Genomic DNA, 18926 nt, shown 5'->3' on the forward strand with positions numbered 1-18926 from the left:
ATCATCATCATCAACATGGTATATAATAATAATAATAACTTCAGACTCTATCTCAATCGTACGAAAGACTATTTGCCATTTTTTCGTTGTTTTGTAATTGTTATGTTTGAACTGTTCTCGCCATAATAATAATAATAATAATAACAATAATAATAAACATTTTTTTTTCTCCATATTCGAATCCACACAAGGAGACAAGATGTTTAGCTCGTATTTTATTATTATTATTATTTTCATTGGTTCATTCGTCGAATAACAATAACGATAATAATATTAATGAATGATGATCATGATGATGATGATGATGAAAAAACAATCTCAAATGGATGAAAATGGATGAAAATGAATGAAAAATGTTTGTGTCATGGTCAAAAATATTTCGATAGATTCTTTTATTTTAAATTTTTTGAAAATTTTTTTTTTCATTAATTCAATCTGATCATCACATTGTATTATTCTTATGATGACTGACACATATATCGATATTCGAATCTGAATTTTAAATCACCGCCATAGCAATTGCTAGTAGTGGCATTCGATCATGATAGGTTTCATGGTATACAATAAAAGGATACAATTGTTTGGATATCCGCAACATACTGCTACCACGGGTTAAAAGTACTACTACTGTCAATGACCACTAGTATTCATTTATGCTACTCAGCTTTAAACTTTCTCTCCCCGTACAGATTGGTATCTTCTCAAACATAAACAAAATTTGGGATGGAAAGAATTTCATTTCATTCATAATATTTCGACGATCATCATAATTTATAATTCAAATTCAAATTTATATAATAATGCTAATGAATGCTGTTCGTTATGTAATTGTAACACGAATTAATTGATCATTTAATTTGATCTCGACAAAGTTTCCATTACGATTCTTAAGTGATCGTAATTATTATCATATATATAGCCAATATTAAAGAACAAAAAAAAATTAAAGCTGTATACCAAAATTTTCTCACCACAATCATTTCAGGCGGCTTCACAGATCGCACACGATCTGTTGACCGGAAAGATTGATAACATCCACGTGGCTGCTGCGGCTCAGGCTGTTCATTCACATTATCAACATCATCATAATAATGACCAACAACAACAAACGCATATCATTGATCAGCCGAATCATCCGCATCATCATCATCACCAACAACAACAACAACAACATTCAAATGGGCCACCTTCCATGTTGTTCACACAACATCAACAAAATTCCGATCTCAAACGTGGACGTGGAAGACCGCGAAAAGAAATGGAAACATCCAATAAAGATACATCGAATAGTTCGACATCATCTTCATCGTCATCGTCATCGATCAAGTCATCTTCCAAGACGAGAAATAATCGTAATGGTTCAGCCAAAAAACTCTTTCCATGCGATTGGCCCGAATGTGGTATGTGGTTTTCGCAATCATCTAACCTAAACAAACATTACTTAACTCATACGAATGAAAAGCCATTTAAATGTTTATGGCCAAATTGTAATAAAAGTTTCAAACAAAGTTCCAATCTGAACAAGCATCGATTTGTACATACAGGTTTGATTTTCATTCTTTAATCAATAACACTAATCTGATCTGATTATATTTATCTGTATATAGGTGAAAAGCCATTCGCGTGTGATTATCCTCAATGTACTAAACGCTTCTCTCAATCATCCAATCTTAAAAAACATAAATTAGTCCATAGTGGTAAATTGTTTATTGAAACTTTAAATCATTTCAATCTTAATATTATTAAGTATCTTCATCATTTTTCACAGGAGAAAAGCCATACAAATGCCAATACCCAGGCTGTACGAAGATGTTTGATCAATCATCGAATCTAAATAAACATTACCTGACACATATGGGACAAAAACCATATCAATGTCAAGATTGTGGTGATAAATTCTCACAAACATCCAATTTGGCCAAACATATGCGTAAACATGGCCGTAATGATTGTAGTAGTCCGCCTTTATCTCCCATAATTGCCGATCAACCAAATCGATTGATTAATCATCAAATGCCATTGTTTATGACGACCGATAATAAGCGAAATCCAAATTCGATTCAACCACATTCACAACAGCAACAGTTGACAGCAATCACTACCTCGAATTGTTATCATACTAATGGACAAAACAATGGTAATCAGTCACACCATCATCATGTTCCTCATCTATTGCATGATCCAAATGATCAACAATTGACGTCCACACATACATCATCAGATCAATTGGCTGGTTCTATTCGAATACATAATGCAACAGCTATGGCACTATTCAGCAACCATAATCCCAATAATCATTCTAATCACTCCCGATCATCGACAGCAACAGCTACACCTGTATTTGTTACAGATACGAATAAATTTATATCTGGTTTGTATTTTATACAATTCCTTAAAGACGTTCTTAAAATTTTACTTTTTTGTTGTTGTTATATCGTATTTATAGCTCATAATTTTCTGACACCGACGTCACGACCATTGGCCATACCTCCATATATTTCATCGCCATCACAGGCGGCTTCGGATTCTATTTCTACGACAGCAGTTCCAGTAACGACCAGGACCAAATCCCAACCAAATCGAATAGTGGATTCACCACATTCAACTACATCTCATTCGTTTACACCGTCACCTAATCCATCCACCTCGTCTTCATCATCATCACAACAACATCAATCATCTCAACAGCAGCAATCATCTACATCCACGTGTCATTCTTCCGTGGCAGCCATTTCTGCTATTATAATTGAAAATAAAACATCTAGTAAATCAACTTCTACTACGAAAACATAGACAAATTAAAATTGATTTGTGAAAAAAGACTAATTTTTTTTTGAAAATGACAAAGTAAATAAAATAATGGGTATAGCAAACAAAAAAAGAATCGTTTCGAATAAATCGATTAATTTGTCATCTCTGAGTATTCATGGATAAATGATTGTGTCTCGATGAACAATCGCTTAATGGGATTAACGATAATGTGAAAAAGAGGGTGCTAATTATGCCGATTATGTCGTTTTTGTGCCACCGCTATTCTCCACATTAGCTACATTGGTCACTGTAATGGTTGGCTGTGATGGCTGTTCAATAGGTTGTGGTGGTTCTGCCGATTTCAACTCGATCATTTGCTGGCCATCATCTTCATTATCATCGTAAAGATTTTTAATACGTCCAGCCAGGCAAATAGTACCGCATTCAAGTATAACACCGATCATCAAGAATGTAAAAGCACTCATATGCATGTAGATACGATATTTATCAATATCATATAACCAACAATTTCCAGTCTTTCCACAGGATTTTTCCCATATCAAACATGTTGAATCGATAATTGTACCAAAGATCAATGGATAAGGTATAAATGCAAACACAGCGAATACTGTACCCATGATGCCCATAGCAAAACTTTTATCCTGTGGATCAACTGATCGTAGTGTAATGAGCGTATCACCTGTTCTAGCTGTCGATGCAATTGTATTTGACAAGGCAATCAAGGTGATGTACATGGGGAAACGATTACAATCAGTTTGACAAAGACCGGATGTGGTTACTTGCGGTGAAGGTACACAGCTACAATTGTGAAATGTCTATAGTACACGATGGAATAGGTTAATAGGAAGAATCAATCGGTCATTTTTTAATCATATAATCTTACCACAACTTCATGACCAGGCAAATGAAATGATGACTTACATCCGGCAAAACAGGGCGAAAAAAAATTTGTATCACCGTCCTTGATACATATCGGTTGATATACTTCTCCAGTACATCCACAGTCCCGATTGCAACGATAATCATGTTGATTCAATCTTATCAAAAATCAATTATTCTAAGTATGATCAAAAAGTAATATAATCGCTCACCCATATGGATTCTGTGATAAACTTGGATTCAATTGTTCTAGCCCAAAAAAGTGTGGCGTGGGACATTGTAGGAACATTCCACTGAAAATGGCCAACGATGATAACAGTTCAACTAAGACGACAAAAACGGCTATACTACGTGCGTTTGGACGGAATTGTCGAATGATTATACCACCGGCCATCGTTCCAATAGCCATGGTCAAAACAGATGCAGCTCCTTAAACAGATATAAAATATGTGCATTTATTTTTGATCGATTTATCAAAACTAAATATACCAGTGAAGAACGAAGCACTTGATGCTGATTGTCTATATTGAAGCTCAATGTATTTTGGTTTGACAATATAATACCCGAGATATCCAATGACACGAAATACGCCACTACACATGTGACAGATGAGCAATGAATTCTTGGAGAATCGAAGAAAAGCTTTTCGAGCATCTGTGGACAATAATAAATCAAATTATTAACAATCAAATTCAAAGCAATATTTTCAAACGAACCTTGAATAGTGGAAATGTTCTCTGAGGTAGATGATGATGAGATGACCGCTTTAGCTTTATCTTCGTCTGCTCGATTATCAGTGTCTGCTGTATCGGAAGTTTTACTTTTATTAAGTTCTTCCTTGGCGAATGATTTTGGAAATAAAAACATTGGAAATGTAAATAGTAGGATGAGTGTGCCAAGAATAAGAAAACCGATCCACTATATTGATAAAAGACATTAAATTATGAAATTTCTGTTCTCTAATCTAATTATCAAACTTACCCAGGCTCCAATCCAACGAGGATCATGATTATTGAATGATGGTGGCACTAAATGTCAAATTAAAATGACAAAAACAATTCAGCAAAAAATAAAATCAACAAATGACTTACACAATGGATTTTCATAAAATTGCAGACAAATTGATGACAATATAAATCCTAAAGCTGGTCCAAGCAATCGAATAGTAGATATACTACTCAAATAAACTGGTGAATTTTTTTTCTTAATATTATCATCAATGTGTGGCAATCCGATCGTATAGAATGCTGTATATCCTAATCCATTGAAAAAACATGAGAACCATAAAAGGACCACGGCTACTATGACAGTCGAATGTCCTTCATGATGTTCACAGAATGCAGTATCTTTAGCTCCACACATTTCAGAATTTGTAACTGAAGTTTTATTGAAAACTTGCGAACCAAGATGTGAAGCTGTACCGTAGATGAAATAAGGGGCAGCACTTAGGAAGCAGGAAAATGCAACAACTAATTCCCCCAAAGCAATTAAACGGGATCGATTATACTTTGAACCTAAATAGCCAACAATTGGAGAGACAACCATTTGGCTTAGATTATCTGCAATCAAAATGAAACCGGAAATCTAATGATAATAATGAAATAATAAAAACAATAAGTAAGAATTGATCTTGATTGATTCTTCTTGATCGCTGCTACTTTTGTTTCGAAAGCATAACGCTTTTCTAGGGTGGATATGATGCCGACCATGTAAGTGAATAATGCTCCTTGAAAAATAAAAAAAAATAAAAAATAAAAAAATTGAAAAAATTGAAAAAATTGAAAAAAAACCTTGCAATATCGCCAATATGGAGAAATTTAAGACGAAAAAATTGGCCGAGGCAAAATTTTGTAGAAATTGGGGCCGAAATGTCCCAATACCACAAGTCACTTCTTTCGAGCTTAAAATTGTCGCCGAACGTAGTTTTCTTGGCACTTGAAGATGTTGATCATGACCGGTTTGTTCACCGGTCGTTCCGGTATCTGTCACACCATCACTGTTGTTTGTTGTCATTATGGTTAATGAATATATTGTCTTTCCAGAATACGATTGATATTATCGGAATCACAATGATGATCCGTTTTTCAATTTGAAGAAAGTCCTTAACCTTTTTGGGAATCTAATTCGGTTACGACTGTATGTGATTTGATTTCAGATGATGGCCACTAATTGATCATGGTTACTAAATCCATCTAAAATAAAATGACGAGACTACATGTACTAGCAGCGAAGTGCGTGTGTGTGTAAAATCATTAATTTGTCACTGATGATCATTCTTGGCTATTGCAGCAAAAAAAAAATAAAAAATAAAAGTTTCCCATATCTGGTTTAAGATTGATGATAATGTAGGCTCGAATATTGAATGATTTACTCATCAAATATTATAATCATTATCAGAAATATCTGTAGTAAACGACTGAACTGTCACTATTTTAGCAATCGTATTCTTATCTCAATCAAAACACTATAGCCAGAACAAAATTTTCATTATGTATGAATGACAAGATTTTTTGATAACCATCCATCATTTCGATTAAAACAATGATTACAACAATTGTATCGAATTTCATACTCGTAAATATCTTTGTTTCATTATTTTTCATCCAATCACTGTTGTGGCCAAGTTTTTGACTCCATATATATTCAATATAAATGATCATATTACTGATCATTTAAATATTGTTTATTATTGATTTAATCGATAATTTTAGTTTTGAATTGTTTTTCAAAACATCTTGTTTTTTAGTAATCGGATAATATATACCGTTCACTAGTTTATAAATCTTTGTGTCGGTTATAACTTTCCGGTAATTTATGCACACACACACACACACACACACACACACTTATTCTATTTAGATTGAATCGTGGTAAAGGTTCAATGAATTCTTCAAAATTTGATAATTAGAACAAACCAGATTATATTTCCGGGTAAATATTGAAATTTTTTTTTTCACTATCGATAGGTTTCAGTGATTAGATTTCCATTTTTTATAATAATGTTCGCCTTTTGTTTATGCGACCAGCAAAAAAAAAATCAACAGAAAAGTCCATTTCATTAATAAAAAATGAATGTTTTATATAAAAAAAATGATTTATATATTATATTGAATCAAATGCAAAAAAAGCAGATAATTTTGTAAACTAAAATTCATTCGGATTTGGCTTGATTATTGTCGTCGTCGTCGTCATCGTTGTTGTTGTTATCATCATCTTCAATGGATTTCAATTCAATCACATGGTTATCATTTTCTTGTTCATCTTCATATAGATTCTTAATACGTCCAGCATAACAGGCTGTACCAATTTCAAATAAAACACCCAACATAAGGAATGTAAACGCTCCCATATGCATGGATACCCGATATTTATCAAGGTCATATAGCCAACAATTACCCGTTTTTCCACAGGTTTTTTCCCATATCAAACAAGTTGAATCGATGAGAGCACCAAAAATCAATGGATATGGTATGAATGCGAATACGGCAAATATGGTACCCATTATACCCATGGCAAAACTTTTATCCTCTTGATCGACAGCTCTAAAGAGTTTAATCAAAAGAGTTGAAAGAAAAAACAATAAATTCCATTATTATTTATACCTTAGTGTCAGTAGTGTATCTCCTGTTCGAGACAACGAAGCGATTGTATTGGAGATTGCAATCAATGTGATATACATTGGAAATCGATTACAATCATTCTGACAAAGACCAGATGTCACAATGCTTGATGTTGATGATGCACAAGAACAATTATGAAAAGTCTATATGAATTAATTAGATTAAAATCAATTATTTGAGATATTATCATTATCATTGCCAAATACCAATATTCCAGATCCTTGATCAGATATGATGGCTTCTTTACAACCAGCAAAACAAGGGGAAAAGTAATTCATATTTGATTCTAGATTACATACTGGCTGATAAACTTCAACAGAACAATCACAATTCTGATTGCATTGAAAATTATTTGTCGATAATCTATGTAGAATTAGAATAATAAATGATAAAGATACGAGCTTCTATAACTTGAAACTTACGGATTGATACTAGGATTCATTTGTTCTAAACCAAAAAATCGTGGCGTCGGACATTGCAAAAACATGCCACCGAAAATGGCCACAGAACTTAGAAATTCGACCAACACGACAAATATAGCTATAATTCTTGCACTAGGTCGTAATGAACGAATCATCAATCCTCCGACCATCGTACCGATAGCCATTGTGGCCACTGACGTAATACCAGTGAAAAATGATGCACTCGAAGCTGATTGTCTATATTGCAGCTCAATATATTTAGGTTTGACGATATAATAACCCAGATAACCGACTAATCGAAAAACGCCACCAATAATATGACATAGAAGTAGCGAATTTTTCGAAAACCGTACAAATCTCTTGCGTACATCTAATCAAACAATCAGAAGATCAGCGAATAAAAATTAGAAAATTTTATACCTTGAAATGTAGAATCATTTTTATCTCTCTTAGTTTCCGATTCTTCAATCTTAATGAATGATTTTGGAAAGAAAAACATTGGTATGGTGAATAAGAAAATCAATAGGCCAAGAACAATGAAACCGATCCACTATAAAGTAAAGAAATAAAAATGGATTTATTTCATGTTGAAATGATTAATTTGTTTTTTCATACCCATGCTCCTATCCATCTGGGATCACGATTATCAAATGAAGGTGGCACTAAAAATCAAATTGAAATGACAAAAACAATTCAGCAAATAATAAAATAAACGAATGACTTACTCAAAGGATTCTCATAGAATCGTAATGAAATCGATGATAACGTAAATCCCAAGGTTGGTCCCAGCAAACGTATAGTAGAAATAGTGCTTAAATAAAGTGGTGAATTTTTCTTCTTGATATTATCATCAACATATGGTAAACCGATGGTATAAAAAGCCGTATAACCTAAGCCATTTAGTAAACAAGCGATCCATAGTATAACGACGGCTGCAATAACCGTTGATCGTCCACCACCACCGTCAATATCGTTGACATCAAGCTGACAAGATGATGAATCTTCTATCACTGAACATAAATCAAAATTGATTGAAGATGAAGAACTATTAGTGTAGCCATGTGATCCAAGGTGTGTGGCTGTACCATATATAAAGTATGGCAAAGCACTTAGAAGACAGGAAAGTACTACAACCATTTCACCGAATGCAATCAATCGGGAACGATTATATTTAGAACCAAGATAACCCACGATTGGACTGAGAACCATTTCGCTCAGATTATCGGCAATGAGAAGAAAACCGCTGACTTTCGTTTCGAATGCATAACGTTTTTCCAATGTGGAAATGATGCCGATCATATAAGTAAAAACGGCACCTTGCAGTATCGCTAATATGGAGAAATTGATGACGAAAATTTTGGCGGAAGCAAAAAAAAATTGTGGTTGAAAGCCACCAATACCGCAGGTAATTTCTTTAGAACTTAAAATTGTCGCCGAACGTTCAAGCTTTCTTTGGTCATTATTACAGTTATTATTATCATTCGATGAGACTGTATTGCCATTGGTTGCCATTATTATTTAATCGTACAACCGTATCACGAGGTTCGTAAGAAAAAAATGGCCCATGCTAATTTATTTTTTCGAGACCTGATCAATTTTCGCAATGATATCATGACCATAATAATCATATCATATTATGGCTTCTTTTCCTCAACCGTATCTTCAATGATAAACAAATTATATATTAGTTCCTCAATCAAGTGATAACCAAAATCGGTTAATCATGCAAAAAAAAATCTTTTTTTTATTACCGATTGCTAACTTGAAAAACATACTAATAAACTATAAAATTGTAATCAATTAAAATGTGTCAATCAAATCTATAGTATAAATATTGATATATATTCAATAGTAAGATAATCGAAACCCTAATAGAATCGTAAGCCATTAAGACATAGTTCACATTTTTCTATCAATTGTGATCGTTCTTTTTCGGTGAGTAATTCTTCGAATTTATCACTAGAAGATTCTTGTGACCATTTGGATAGAATGTCCATGGTTTGACGGCAGAATTTTTTGGCCAAATCTGGACGATTATCCTGGCAATAAATGGCTGCTAAATTCATTAGAAAAACAGGCAATAAATCAACAAGTTGCAAGTCTTGTGCCTTATCGATAGCACGACGAAGATAAAGTTTCGCCTGGTCGAATTTCGCCATTCGAGCATATAGGTCAGCGATATCATTTTCTAGGATCAACGTCTGTTGATGATCGTTGCCGTTGACTAGCAATGATATTTTTAACGCTTTATTACGATATACTAAAGCTCGATCCAATAGTTTGGATGAAAGTTTCTCCAAATGTTTGGAGTAATAATCGTAGGCCATACCCAACAATGCTAGAGAATTTCGTTGTTCATCGTTATCCAGCTGTTCGATCGAACGTAATTCGCCTTTACGATCATCGAAAAATGAGTCAGTTCGAATCAATTGAGTATCGATAGAAAATTGAAATCCTTTTTCGGCTGAATCTATCTGATTTAAGCGTCCATAGCAATAGGACAGTTTGATGCTTATTTCAATCAAAGCTTCACAATCATAAGTAAAGTCATCACGTTTCGATAGTCTCGACAAAACTTCGAGATAAAGTTCGAGTGCTTTCGAATAATCACCTTTTTCGAAATAGTTGTCTGCCATAACATCGAATATGTATGTTTCAGCATCAGTATAAGATAAATCCTGAGCCATTTTCAATGCGGTATGTAACAACATCTCTGCATGATGATGTTGTTTACGTTGTTTGGCCAGTATTCCTCGTTTGATTATCATTATTAATGGCGAATCTTTAGGGCGATCGGATGAATCTTGGATGCCTAGCAAAACGAGGATTGTCGTAATGAGATCCCATCTCAAGTGAACACGATTAGGTTTTCGATGATAATTGTCTTCTTTCTCCTGTCGATCATAATCGATGGCTATGTTTGACCTAGTTCTTTGCTCCAAAAATAAAGGAAACTTAAAACTAGAACCAATCAGTGAAGATTTCGGAAAGGTGATGATTATTTGAGATAACCTCCGAATATTTTGGATAGTTTGAATTCGTATCATTTTCAATATATTGAAATGGCTTTAAATGAAACTCGATTAAAAATTGCCAAGTTTATACGATGGCAATTTTCTAAGGACATTTGTGAATTTATTCGTTATCATCACGTATAGTTCTTTGGAACGATTCTTGTTTTGCAAAAACAAAACTTTTGATTAAAATATTCAAAGTTTTCGATAAAATGTGATGGATGTTTATGTGATTCATTACATTAATCCAGTGAGAATTAAAACTCAATTAACAAGTACAAGGTTCACTTGTACTCAATTCACAAATAATTGTTAACAATTATTTTCTCATTTCTTAATTTCGAACTGTATGCCAATACTATTCTCGTTATCCTGTTGATTTTTTGATCGAATAATCAAAATCGTGTCTACATATTGACGACGAAATGACTGCTGTGATACCAAAAATTAGTAAATTATCCCGGCGAGTAATACGAGTTTTAGGCTGCAATCCTGGACATTTCACGTTGCAAGGAACCAATACCTAGTATGTAAGCTCTACATTTAATACGAATGATGACTATTTTTTGCTTATTATCTCGTAATTCAGTATTATTGGAACCGGACGTGATCGTCTGTTGATCGATTGTGGTGAGCCAGAAATTCCCGAATATATACAAGTGCTCAAAAATGTTGTCAAAGAGAATAATATATTATTGACTAAAATTTTGCTCACACATTGGCATCCAGATCATGTTGGCGGTACGAAAAGCGTACTCGATGAAGTGGCTCATAAAGGTTTGATTTTATGATTGATGATTAGTTACTGTCTTATAAATGACCATTAATTCCTTAGAATGTAAAGTCTTTAAATATCCGAATCCTAATGCTGATGATTCCATTACCAAAGGCAAATATGAGCTCAATTATCTGGATGATGAAGACGAAATTCATGTTGAAGGTGCATCGCTCAAAGTATATTTCACACCTGGCCATGCTAAAGATCATCTTGTAGTCTTCCTTAAGGAAGAAAACAACCTTTTTTCTGGTGATAATATTCTTGGAGAAGGTTCGGCTGTTTTCGAAGACCTGGCTAGTTATCTACATTCATTACGTAAAATTTCTTCTTTGAAAGCAAATAAAATTTATCCATCACATGGTCCAGTCGTTAATGATCCACAAAAGAAAGTTCATGAATATATTGAACATCGGGTGCGAAAAGAGGAACAAATCTTGGATGTATTAAGCAAAACATCGGATCGTTTCGTTTCGGTCGACGAAATTGTCAAGATAACCTATCCAAATCTAAAACCAGGTCTGGCTTTTGGTGCTCAATGGAACGTGCTGAATCATTTGGAAAAATTATACAATGAAAATAGAGTGGAAAAACAAGAAGTGGAAGATGATATAGCCAAATTTCGGCTGAAAATTTAATTAAACCATTCATCAATTAATAAAATAAGAATTAGGAAACTATTTTTTCAATGTTAATTTTTTGTAACAGAAATGGATAAATAGATTTGTAAAAAAAAACAAAATAACAGATTAAGGTTAAATAAACAATTAATGTGCACATTGAGCCGTGTACATTTGATAATAGATTCTTCTTCGTTCAATCAATTGATCATGTGTTCCTTGTTCGACTACACGACCGTTTTGTATAACAAGAATCCTATCCACATCTCGGATGGTTGATAATCGATGAGCAATAACCAAACATGTTCTTCCTTTACGTGCTTCATCCAGTGCTTTCTGTACGGCTTTTTCGCTTTCCGAATCTAATGCACTTGTTGCTTCGTCAAGTAACAATATCTTCGGATCGCGTATCAATGCACGTGCTATAGCTATTCGTTGTTTTTGTCCACCACTTAATTGAGCACCTTTGTCGCCCACTGATGTATCATAACCTTTGGGTAATGATTGAATGAAATCATGAATATAGGCAGTTTGCGAGGCTCGAACAATTTCGGACTGGTCAACAAGACGAGAATTATCACCATAGGCAATGTTTTCTGCGATTGTTTTGTCAAATAGTACTGGCTCCTGTGAAACGATACCAATCTGTGATCGGAGCCAGGCAATATTAAGTTGATGAATATTGTGGTCATCGACAAACACGTCTCCGTGTTCGTAATCATAGAAACGTTCCAATATCTGCATACAAGTACTTTTTCCACACCCAGATTCACCGACCAGAGCAACTGTTTCGCCTTGACAAACTTCAAATTCGATGCCTTTCAGCACACGAACTTGAAGACGACTTGGATAACGGAATTCCACTTCTTTAAATGCCAGCTCTCCTTTACATTCATTAGGTTTATCGCCAAAAATAGAATTTACCACAATGGTCGGTATACGATCAAGTAAACGGAATATGGCAATTGCAGCAATTTTGCCTTTCTGATAATCTGATGAAAAAGCCACAGATTGTCCAATCATATTCGTACCAAAAAGAACAGCTTCAGTACTTTTGAAAAGTTCAGAATAAGAAAGCTCATTCTGGATGATCAATCGACTTCCATAAAAAAGAGCAACAGAATAAGCAACATTGAAAGACATTTGAGTGAAGCCGAACGTAAAACTTTTGATATGAGGTTCAAGACGAGATTTTCGGAAATCAACATCCAATGCAGTCTGATAATTGATCCAAAATGTCAATTCCAAATGCAAAGATGCTACGGTTCGAATGTTGGAAATGGCTTCGACGGCAATTTTGGTTGCTTCTTCTGATACTTTACGTTTGGATATGTTCATTCCCATGATAATTTTCATTTGAAAGTAGACAGAAATCAATATTACTGGTACGAAACACAACATTACAAGGCTTAGTTTCCAACAATAAAACATCGATATAACAATTCCGGCTGTTAATATTGATACGGTTTGAGCCATTACTGATAGACGAGAACCAGTTGCACCTTGTACAGCGGATGCATCACTAGAGAGTCGAGCACAAAGAGCCCCGGTCGTATTTTCTGGCTGATCAAACCAAGCCACTTCTTGTGAAAGAATGGCACGAAATACGTCGTTTCGCATACGATATGTTAGATTTTCCGAACTGATTCCATACAAATATGATTGTAAAAATTGCAATATGCCCGAAATAATTCCCATGGCCAAAAAAATCAGAGCATATTTCAATACATGATCCAATATGTAATCAGGATCAGGAGCAGCAAGTACTCCAAGAACTTCACCAAAAATAAAAGAAAAAACTGGTATACTCAAACCAACGATAAATGAAAATATTGTAGCTGTGATCAAGTAGCAACGATCGGGCATCACTGAACGAATCAATCGTCGCAGTGGTAAACTCTCCTGTTCCAAAGATTTCTCATCATTGTTTGGGCCATCTTCGTTTCCATGTGCACTCGATATGGATGTTTGTACAGTATCGATAGATTTGCTTCTTTGGGCATATGCGATAGATCGTTTTCGAATTCCATCTTGCAACTGTCGTTGTTCTTGTTCTTCGTCTTGATTCTGTAATCTTGCCATATTGTAATAGATGCCTTTAGCGTCGATCAATTCTTGATGAGTACCAGATTCTTTGACTCGTCCCTGATCAAGAACAAGAATCTTATCGGCATTACGAATTGTCGACAATCGGTGAGCTACAATGAATGTGGTACGACCAATACTAGCGCGGTCCAATGCTGCCTGAACGATTTTTTCGCTTTCTGAATCCAACGCCGATGTCGATTCATCTAGCAACAGAATTTTCGGTCGTCTAATCAATGCTCGAGCTATGGCAATACGTTGCTTTTGTCCACCAGACAATTGAGCTCCTCGTTCACCAACCAATGTATTGAATTTGTCGGGTAGATTTTGTATGAAATCATAAGCGTTGGCTTCTTTCGCTGCCTGAACCACCTCCTCAAAATTGGCTTCCGGATGACCAAATGCAATATTTTTCTCGATAGAATAGCCAAACAAAACCGGTTCTTGTCCTACGACGCCGATTTGATCACGTAACGAACCGACATTTAAATCTTTTATATCATGTCCATCGATCAATACTTGTCCTTTATTAGTATCATAAAAACGTTGAATCAATTGCATGATTGTTGACTTTCCATTGCCAGAAGAACCAGCGATTCCAATGGTTTGACCAGGTTCAGCATCCAAGTTTATACCATTTAAAATAGAAACTTCTGGGCGAGATGGATAATTAAAATGAACATTTCGAAATTGAACTCGACCACGAATCTGTACTCGTTTTCCTAACTGTGACAGTGAATCGATTTTTGGTTTTTGCTGAATGATTTGAAAAATATTGCCAAAAGCACCACAAGCTCTGCCAATGGCTTCAAAATATGGAGATGTTTGACCAAGACTAAATGCACCCATCAATACGTTGAAGAAAACGATCAGCATATTACTAGCTTGATATTTTGGTGGCGTTTCACCATTCTTGATGGATCGTACAATCAAACGTGCACCGTACCAGAACGATAAGCCATACGATGAATAAATGGCAAAATACATAATACCAAGACTGATACCAGTAAACATGCTACGACGGATTCCATTACGACGAGCAGGTTCAATGTTTTTATTGTATCGTTCAATTTCTTTTTGTTGTCCACCAAACGCATGCACAGTTCTATCAAATTTAGAACGATATTGTTTTAATAAAATAAAAGATGCTATCATCATGGTTTACCTGATCAAATTAAACACTTCTTCAGCAATTGCACCGGCTTTACCGTAAGCATTCGATTCACTAGCTGCAAATTTTACTTGAACCTATGAAAAAATAAAGTGATATATATTTTAAATAAAATCTAAATGAAATAATTGCAAAAATTAAGCAACCTTTCCGATAACAGCAAAAGCAATGCCAAGTACTGGCATAATGGACATTGTGACCAAAGTTAATTCCCAACCATGATAGAATGCAATGCAGATTGAAAAAATTAACGTTGAAAACGACATGATGGTAAGGGCGACTTTGTCGCCCATACCTTGTTGCACTAAATTCAAATCACTATGAAAAAAAAACACGAATAAATGAGAATAAAAATAAAACAACTTGAAACATACTTGGTCAATTTTGAAGCAAAATCACCCGATGCTTTCGTATCGAACCAGGCGATATCTTGATGGATTATTGATCTAAAGAATAATAATTTGATTCGATATACTTGATTACGTGCGGCTTGTTCCCAAAGGCCTAAAGCGAAATAATCAAGAATACCAAAACCGATTGCAATGAGTGCCATATAGAGAGCGTAAAGGCCGGAATCGGTACGAAAATTATCAACATATAGAGTTCCATTATGAAATATCGAATCATTGAATATGTTGACAATATGTTCAACACTGAGGCCAGTTCGTGAACGTAGTTGATCAAAATCGCTTTTATCATCAAAACTATTGTAGTATGCGGCCGTCAAATTATAAAACTCATCAACATTATTGATGTTTGTTAAATTTTGTTCATAAAAAGTATCATATCCAGGTGGTTTGTTGGTGGCAAATTGATGAAATATATCATATTCAACAAATATATCGGTTAAATGGCCCATAACCAGAATAATGGATGGAAAACCAAGGCCAAGACTAAAGGCGAAAAAAATTCCGCAACCAATGAATATTTTATCCAATGTCGATGCATAACGAAACTATAATGTGAAACAAGATAAAGAAAAATTTATTTTCATTTTTTAAAATAATTTTTTATCATTTGATTTTTTTTTTTGTATACAATCGCAAATCTTGATCACAAAAAAAATCAATCAAATAAACCTATGAGCTTAGATTGATGGTGATGACAGCGATAAGAAACAAGCATGATTATCACCTTTTTTTTATTAGAAAATAAAAAACATCAAAGCATTTAATCCGACTTGTTTAACACATACAGACTTATGGTCAAAAAATATTGAAATGTAAAAAGTACTAACAAAAAAATGTACTGAATGATTTTTTTTTTTGTTGTTCTTAAATCAAAATTGTTGAGAGAACATAAAAATCAAATGATTTACAAGGTCATTTATTATATATATGATATGATGATTATGATAATGATAATTACCAATTTAAAAAATGAAACTGATTTAACTTGGTCATCCTTATTCTTTTTTTCTTTATCATCTTTAACAACCATCACTAACGTATTGTTTTCATTTTTTTCGGTTTTAGTTGGTGGATCAAGATTGCTGAATTTTTTTGGAAAAAAAAATTTTAATTCAATTAATTCTGTTTATAGAAAAGATTTTTTTTTTGAATCAATCAAATTACCTATCAAGTTGTATAACATTTTTGTCATTTTGTTGGTCATTTGTATGATTTCTATTGTTGGATTGATGATTATCTTTTAAATCGATTGATTGAAAAGAAGACATTGATTCTGTTCGTTCATTACTATCGATGGGTGGTGCTGGTGGTGGATTCGATGGTGGTGTATCACTATCATCACCAGTACCAGTATTATTGTTCAATACCATGACTGGTCAACAATTTTTTTTTTATATGTTGACCAACAAATAAAAAAAAACAAATGAGACAGCACAATAATATAATGTAATTATATATTGTTTTTTAAGGTACAATGACGCGAATAAATATCAATTAAAATCAATGATGATGATAATTTGTCAATGATGAAACAACAACGATTAATATTGAAATGATAGAGTGATGTATTACACTGGATGGTGAAAAAAAAAATAGTAAATGACAAATATAATGGCAATAATTTTAAAAAATTATTAAAACCATACAATTAAATTTTTTTTTTGTCTTTTGTTATCAACTGGCAAGATGTGCACTTGATATATATATGCATTATAATTCTAATTCTAATAATAATATATGATCGATATATTGTAATTGTCATATGGCTGATACTAAGAGAAACGTATATAGATCACAATTGTCATTATCTCATATTGGCTAAATGTATAATGAACGGTATGAGAGAAAATGAAAGGCTTTGTTTTTTTTTCTGGTAACATTCAGGATTGTAATGATAATTATTATTATGATTATGATTATGATGATAGCAGGCTGTTGATAATGTAACTATGCAATCAAATAAAATGATGGTATATAGGAGGAATTTTTTTCTTTTTGCGATCGATCGATGCGGTTACCAATGGTGGCAGTGAAACATTGATTCTTTTTGGTCGATCCAATAAAGTACATTGAGAAACAAAAAAAAAATTTACATTATGACAAAAACATAGTTGTGAAATCTGATTGTAAAAAATAGTATGATGAATATTGTAAATGGAATATATATAGAGGTGACAAAAAACAATACAATGAACAACCACCATTTAAAATTTGCATTGATGATGATATGTGATCGACAAACAATGATTGTTTTATTACCTTATGCCAAAACAATCAATCGTAAAAAAGGGGAAAAGGGAAAAGGAATTTAGCAAACATAATAAACACACATGCATGCATATAATATAAATTAATACGTTCTATGTGAATGGATATTAAAGTCACATGTTTTTTTTATTGAAATTCATTTTCATTCATATTTTTGAAAAATTTGAAAAACAATAACAACAACAATGTTTCGACCGATTTTTAGAGTAAATTTTCTAATTCGAAAAAATTTTACCATACGAAATTCTTCCCTGATATTAAGCAATAGATGGATAGGTACATCATTAGCTATCAAATGGAATAAAAGCAATAATGAACAACAGTCCAAATCATATCAGCATCATGCAACATTTGCAACACTATTTCGTGATTCTCCTTACTGTCAACTTGGATTACCTGAAGAAAAAATTGTCATCGGTGAAATCGTTCAAATTGTTGATGATGATATCTACATTGATTTTGGCTTTAAATTTTTGGCCGTTTGTCGTCGTCCTAAACAGAATTCTGTGTAAATATTCTTTCCTTTGACTTTATTTATATTCGATTGATGATGAATTATTCTTTCTGTAGATTGTATGCCCGTGGAGCTAAAGTCAAAGTTCGCATCAATGATTTAGAATTGAGTGATCGTTTTCTTGGATCAACACAGGACATGACATTGTTGGAAGCTGATGTCACATTGTTGGGTTTACATTCGAGTCCAATCAAAATTACTACCCCCTCTTTGAGATCCGGTACCACCTAATATGAATAAAAATTATAGACTTGAGGAATGTTCAAATAAACTTTTGTAATTATTTTAATCATCGCAATTAATTATAACCATCATTAAAATATAGATTTGAAAATTGTGATATTTTGAAACGTCTTGTATGAACGGTTAAATTGTT

General features: G+C 33.5%; 7 protein-coding genes across 9 annotated transcripts; 3 read left to right on the forward strand and 4 right to left on the reverse strand.

Annotated features, from left to right (window-relative positions):
* The first annotated feature begins 737 nt into the window (after positions 1-737).
* LOC124494731 (uncharacterized) lies at positions 738-2881 on the forward strand. Its single transcript, XM_047057987.2, has 4 exons — positions 738-1544; positions 1608-1697; positions 1769-2371; positions 2447-2881. The coding sequence occupies exons 1-4, from the start codon at positions 1193-1195 to the stop codon at positions 2791-2793; spliced, it is 1392 nt and encodes a 463-aa protein (XP_046913943.1). The 5' UTR covers positions 738-1192; the 3' UTR covers positions 2794-2881.
* Positions 2805-5996, reverse strand: LOC124494729 (solute carrier organic anion transporter family member 74D). Its single transcript, XM_047057985.2, has 9 exons — positions 5442-5996; positions 5310-5377; positions 4743-5235; positions 4633-4679; positions 4368-4569; positions 4141-4305; positions 3864-4080; positions 3656-3809; positions 2805-3587 (listed from the first exon to the last, which is right to left on the reverse strand). Exons 1-9 carry the CDS (start codon positions 5662-5664, stop codon positions 3009-3011), a joined length of 2148 nt encoding a protein of 715 aa, XP_046913941.2. The 5' UTR covers positions 5665-5996; the 3' UTR covers positions 2805-3008.
* Positions 5997-6704: 708 nt separating this feature from the next.
* On the reverse strand, positions 6705-9307 carry LOC124494730 (solute carrier organic anion transporter family member 74D). Its single transcript, XM_047057986.2, has 7 exons — positions 8419-9307; positions 8309-8355; positions 8114-8243; positions 7694-8063; positions 7478-7634; positions 7254-7414; positions 6705-7193 (listed from the first exon to the last, which is right to left on the reverse strand). Exons 1-7 carry the CDS (start codon positions 9203-9205, stop codon positions 6803-6805), a joined length of 2043 nt encoding a protein of 680 aa, XP_046913942.1. The 5' UTR covers positions 9206-9307; the 3' UTR covers positions 6705-6802.
* A 106-nt stretch (positions 9308-9413) lies between these two features.
* Positions 9414-10851, reverse strand: Ttc19 (tetratricopeptide repeat domain 19). Its single transcript, XM_047057988.2, has one exon. It carries the CDS (start codon positions 10738-10740, stop codon positions 9562-9564), a length of 1179 nt encoding a protein of 392 aa, XP_046913944.1. The 5' UTR covers positions 10741-10851; the 3' UTR covers positions 9414-9561.
* LOC124494733 (endoribonuclease LACTB2) lies at positions 10831-12259 on the forward strand. Its single transcript, XM_047057989.2, has 3 exons — positions 10831-11233; positions 11297-11484; positions 11543-12259. The coding sequence occupies exons 1-3, from the start codon at positions 11133-11135 to the stop codon at positions 12118-12120; spliced, it is 867 nt and encodes a 288-aa protein (XP_046913945.2). The 5' UTR covers positions 10831-11132; the 3' UTR covers positions 12121-12259.
* On the reverse strand, positions 12083-18151 carry LOC124494728 (ATP-dependent translocase ABCB1-like). Of its 3 annotated transcripts, none has more exons than XM_075728976.1 (7): positions 17862-18151; positions 16933-17341; positions 16727-16850; positions 15733-16313; positions 15505-15676; positions 15353-15435; positions 12083-15292 (listed from the first exon to the last, which is right to left on the reverse strand). In XM_075728976.1, the coding sequence occupies exons 2-7, from the start codon at positions 17136-17138 to the stop codon at positions 12250-12252; spliced, it is 4209 nt and encodes a 1402-aa protein (XP_075585091.1). In that variant the 5' UTR covers positions 17139-17341; positions 17862-18151; the 3' UTR covers positions 12083-12249. The 3 variants fall into 3 exon arrangements, with proteins under 3 accessions (XP_075585091.1, XP_075585090.1, XP_075585089.1); XM_075728975.1 differs by having other exon boundaries at positions 18028-18087; XM_075728974.1 differs by having other exon boundaries at positions 17415-18030.
* Positions 18152-18153: 2 nt separating this feature from the next.
* On the forward strand, positions 18154-18887 carry mRpS28 (mitochondrial ribosomal protein S28). Its single transcript, XM_047058558.2, has 2 exons — positions 18154-18544; positions 18607-18887. Exons 1-2 carry the CDS (start codon positions 18222-18224, stop codon positions 18779-18781), a joined length of 498 nt encoding a protein of 165 aa, XP_046914514.2. The 5' UTR covers positions 18154-18221; the 3' UTR covers positions 18782-18887.
* Positions 18888-18926: the final 39 nt, after the last annotated feature.

This window comes from Dermatophagoides farinae, chromosome 3 (assembly GCF_024713945.1).
Source record: "Dermatophagoides farinae isolate YC_2012a chromosome 3, ASM2471394v1, whole genome shotgun sequence".
Lineage (NCBI taxonomy): Eukaryota > Metazoa > Arthropoda > Arachnida > Sarcoptiformes > Pyroglyphidae > Dermatophagoides > Dermatophagoides farinae.

Excerpts from the sequence above, each read along its gene's own strand:
- LOC124494731 (XM_047057987.2), top strand. The coding sequence starts at position 1,193 with ATGTTGTTCACACAACATCAACAAAATTCCGATCTCAAACGTGGACGT. Across the intron at positions 1,545-1,607 it reads GCATCGATTTGTACATACAG|GTGAAAAGCCATTCGCGTGT; the intron begins GTTTGATTTTCA and ends ATCTGTATATAG. Across the intron at positions 1,698-1,768 it reads ACATAAATTAGTCCATAGTG|GAGAAAAGCCATACAAATGC; the intron begins GTAAATTGTTTA and ends CATTTTTCACAG.
- LOC124494729 (XM_047057985.2), bottom strand. The coding sequence starts at position 5,664 with ATGACAACAAACAACAGTGATGGTGTGACAGATACCGGAACGACCGGT. Across the intron at positions 5,378-5,441 it reads CATATTGGCGATATTGCAAG|GAGCATTATTCACTTACATG; the intron begins GTTTTTTTTCAA and ends TTATTTTTCAAG. Across the intron at positions 4,570-4,632 it reads CTCGTTGGATTGGAGCCTGG|TGGATCGGTTTTCTTATTCT; the intron begins GTAAGTTTGATA and ends TTATCAATATAG.
- LOC124494730 (XM_047057986.2), bottom strand. The coding sequence starts at position 9,205 with ATGGCAACCAATGGCAATACAGTCTCATCGAATGATAATAATAACTGT. Across the intron at positions 8,356-8,418 it reads ATTCTATGAGAATCCTTTGA|TGCCACCTTCATTTGATAAT; the intron begins GTAAGTCATTCG and ends TTTGATTTTTAG. Across the intron at positions 8,064-8,113 it reads AAATGATTCTACATTTCAAG|ATGTACGCAAGAGATTTGTA; the intron begins GTATAAAATTTT and ends TTGTTTGATTAG.
- Ttc19 (XM_047057988.2), bottom strand. The coding sequence starts at position 10,740 with ATGATACGAATTCAAACTATCCAAAATATTCGGAGGTTATCTCAAATA.
- LOC124494733 (XM_047057989.2), top strand. The coding sequence starts at position 11,133 with ATGACTGCTGTGATACCAAAAATTAGTAAATTATCCCGGCGAGTAATA. Across the intron at positions 11,234-11,296 it reads TTGCAAGGAACCAATACCTA|TATTATTGGAACCGGACGTG; the intron begins GTATGTAAGCTC and ends CTCGTAATTCAG. Across the intron at positions 11,485-11,542 it reads CGATGAAGTGGCTCATAAAG|AATGTAAAGTCTTTAAATAT; the intron begins GTTTGATTTTAT and ends TTAATTCCTTAG.
- LOC124494728 (XM_075728976.1), bottom strand. The coding sequence starts at position 17,138 with ATGGTATTGAACAATAATACTGGTACTGGTGATGATAGTGATACACCA. Across the intron at positions 15,677-15,732 it reads TTTGCTTCAAAATTGACCAA|TGATTTGAATTTAGTGCAAC; the intron begins GTATGTTTCAAG and ends TTTTTTTCATAG. Across the intron at positions 15,293-15,352 it reads GAAGTGTTTAATTTGATCAG|AACTGTGCATGCGTTTGGTG; the intron begins GTAAACCATGAT and ends TAAATTTGATAG.
- mRpS28 (XM_047058558.2), top strand. The coding sequence starts at position 18,222 with ATGTTTCGACCGATTTTTAGAGTAAATTTTCTAATTCGAAAAAATTTT. Across the intron at positions 18,545-18,606 it reads CGTCCTAAACAGAATTCTGT|ATTGTATGCCCGTGGAGCTA; the intron begins GTAAATATTCTT and ends TTCTTTCTGTAG.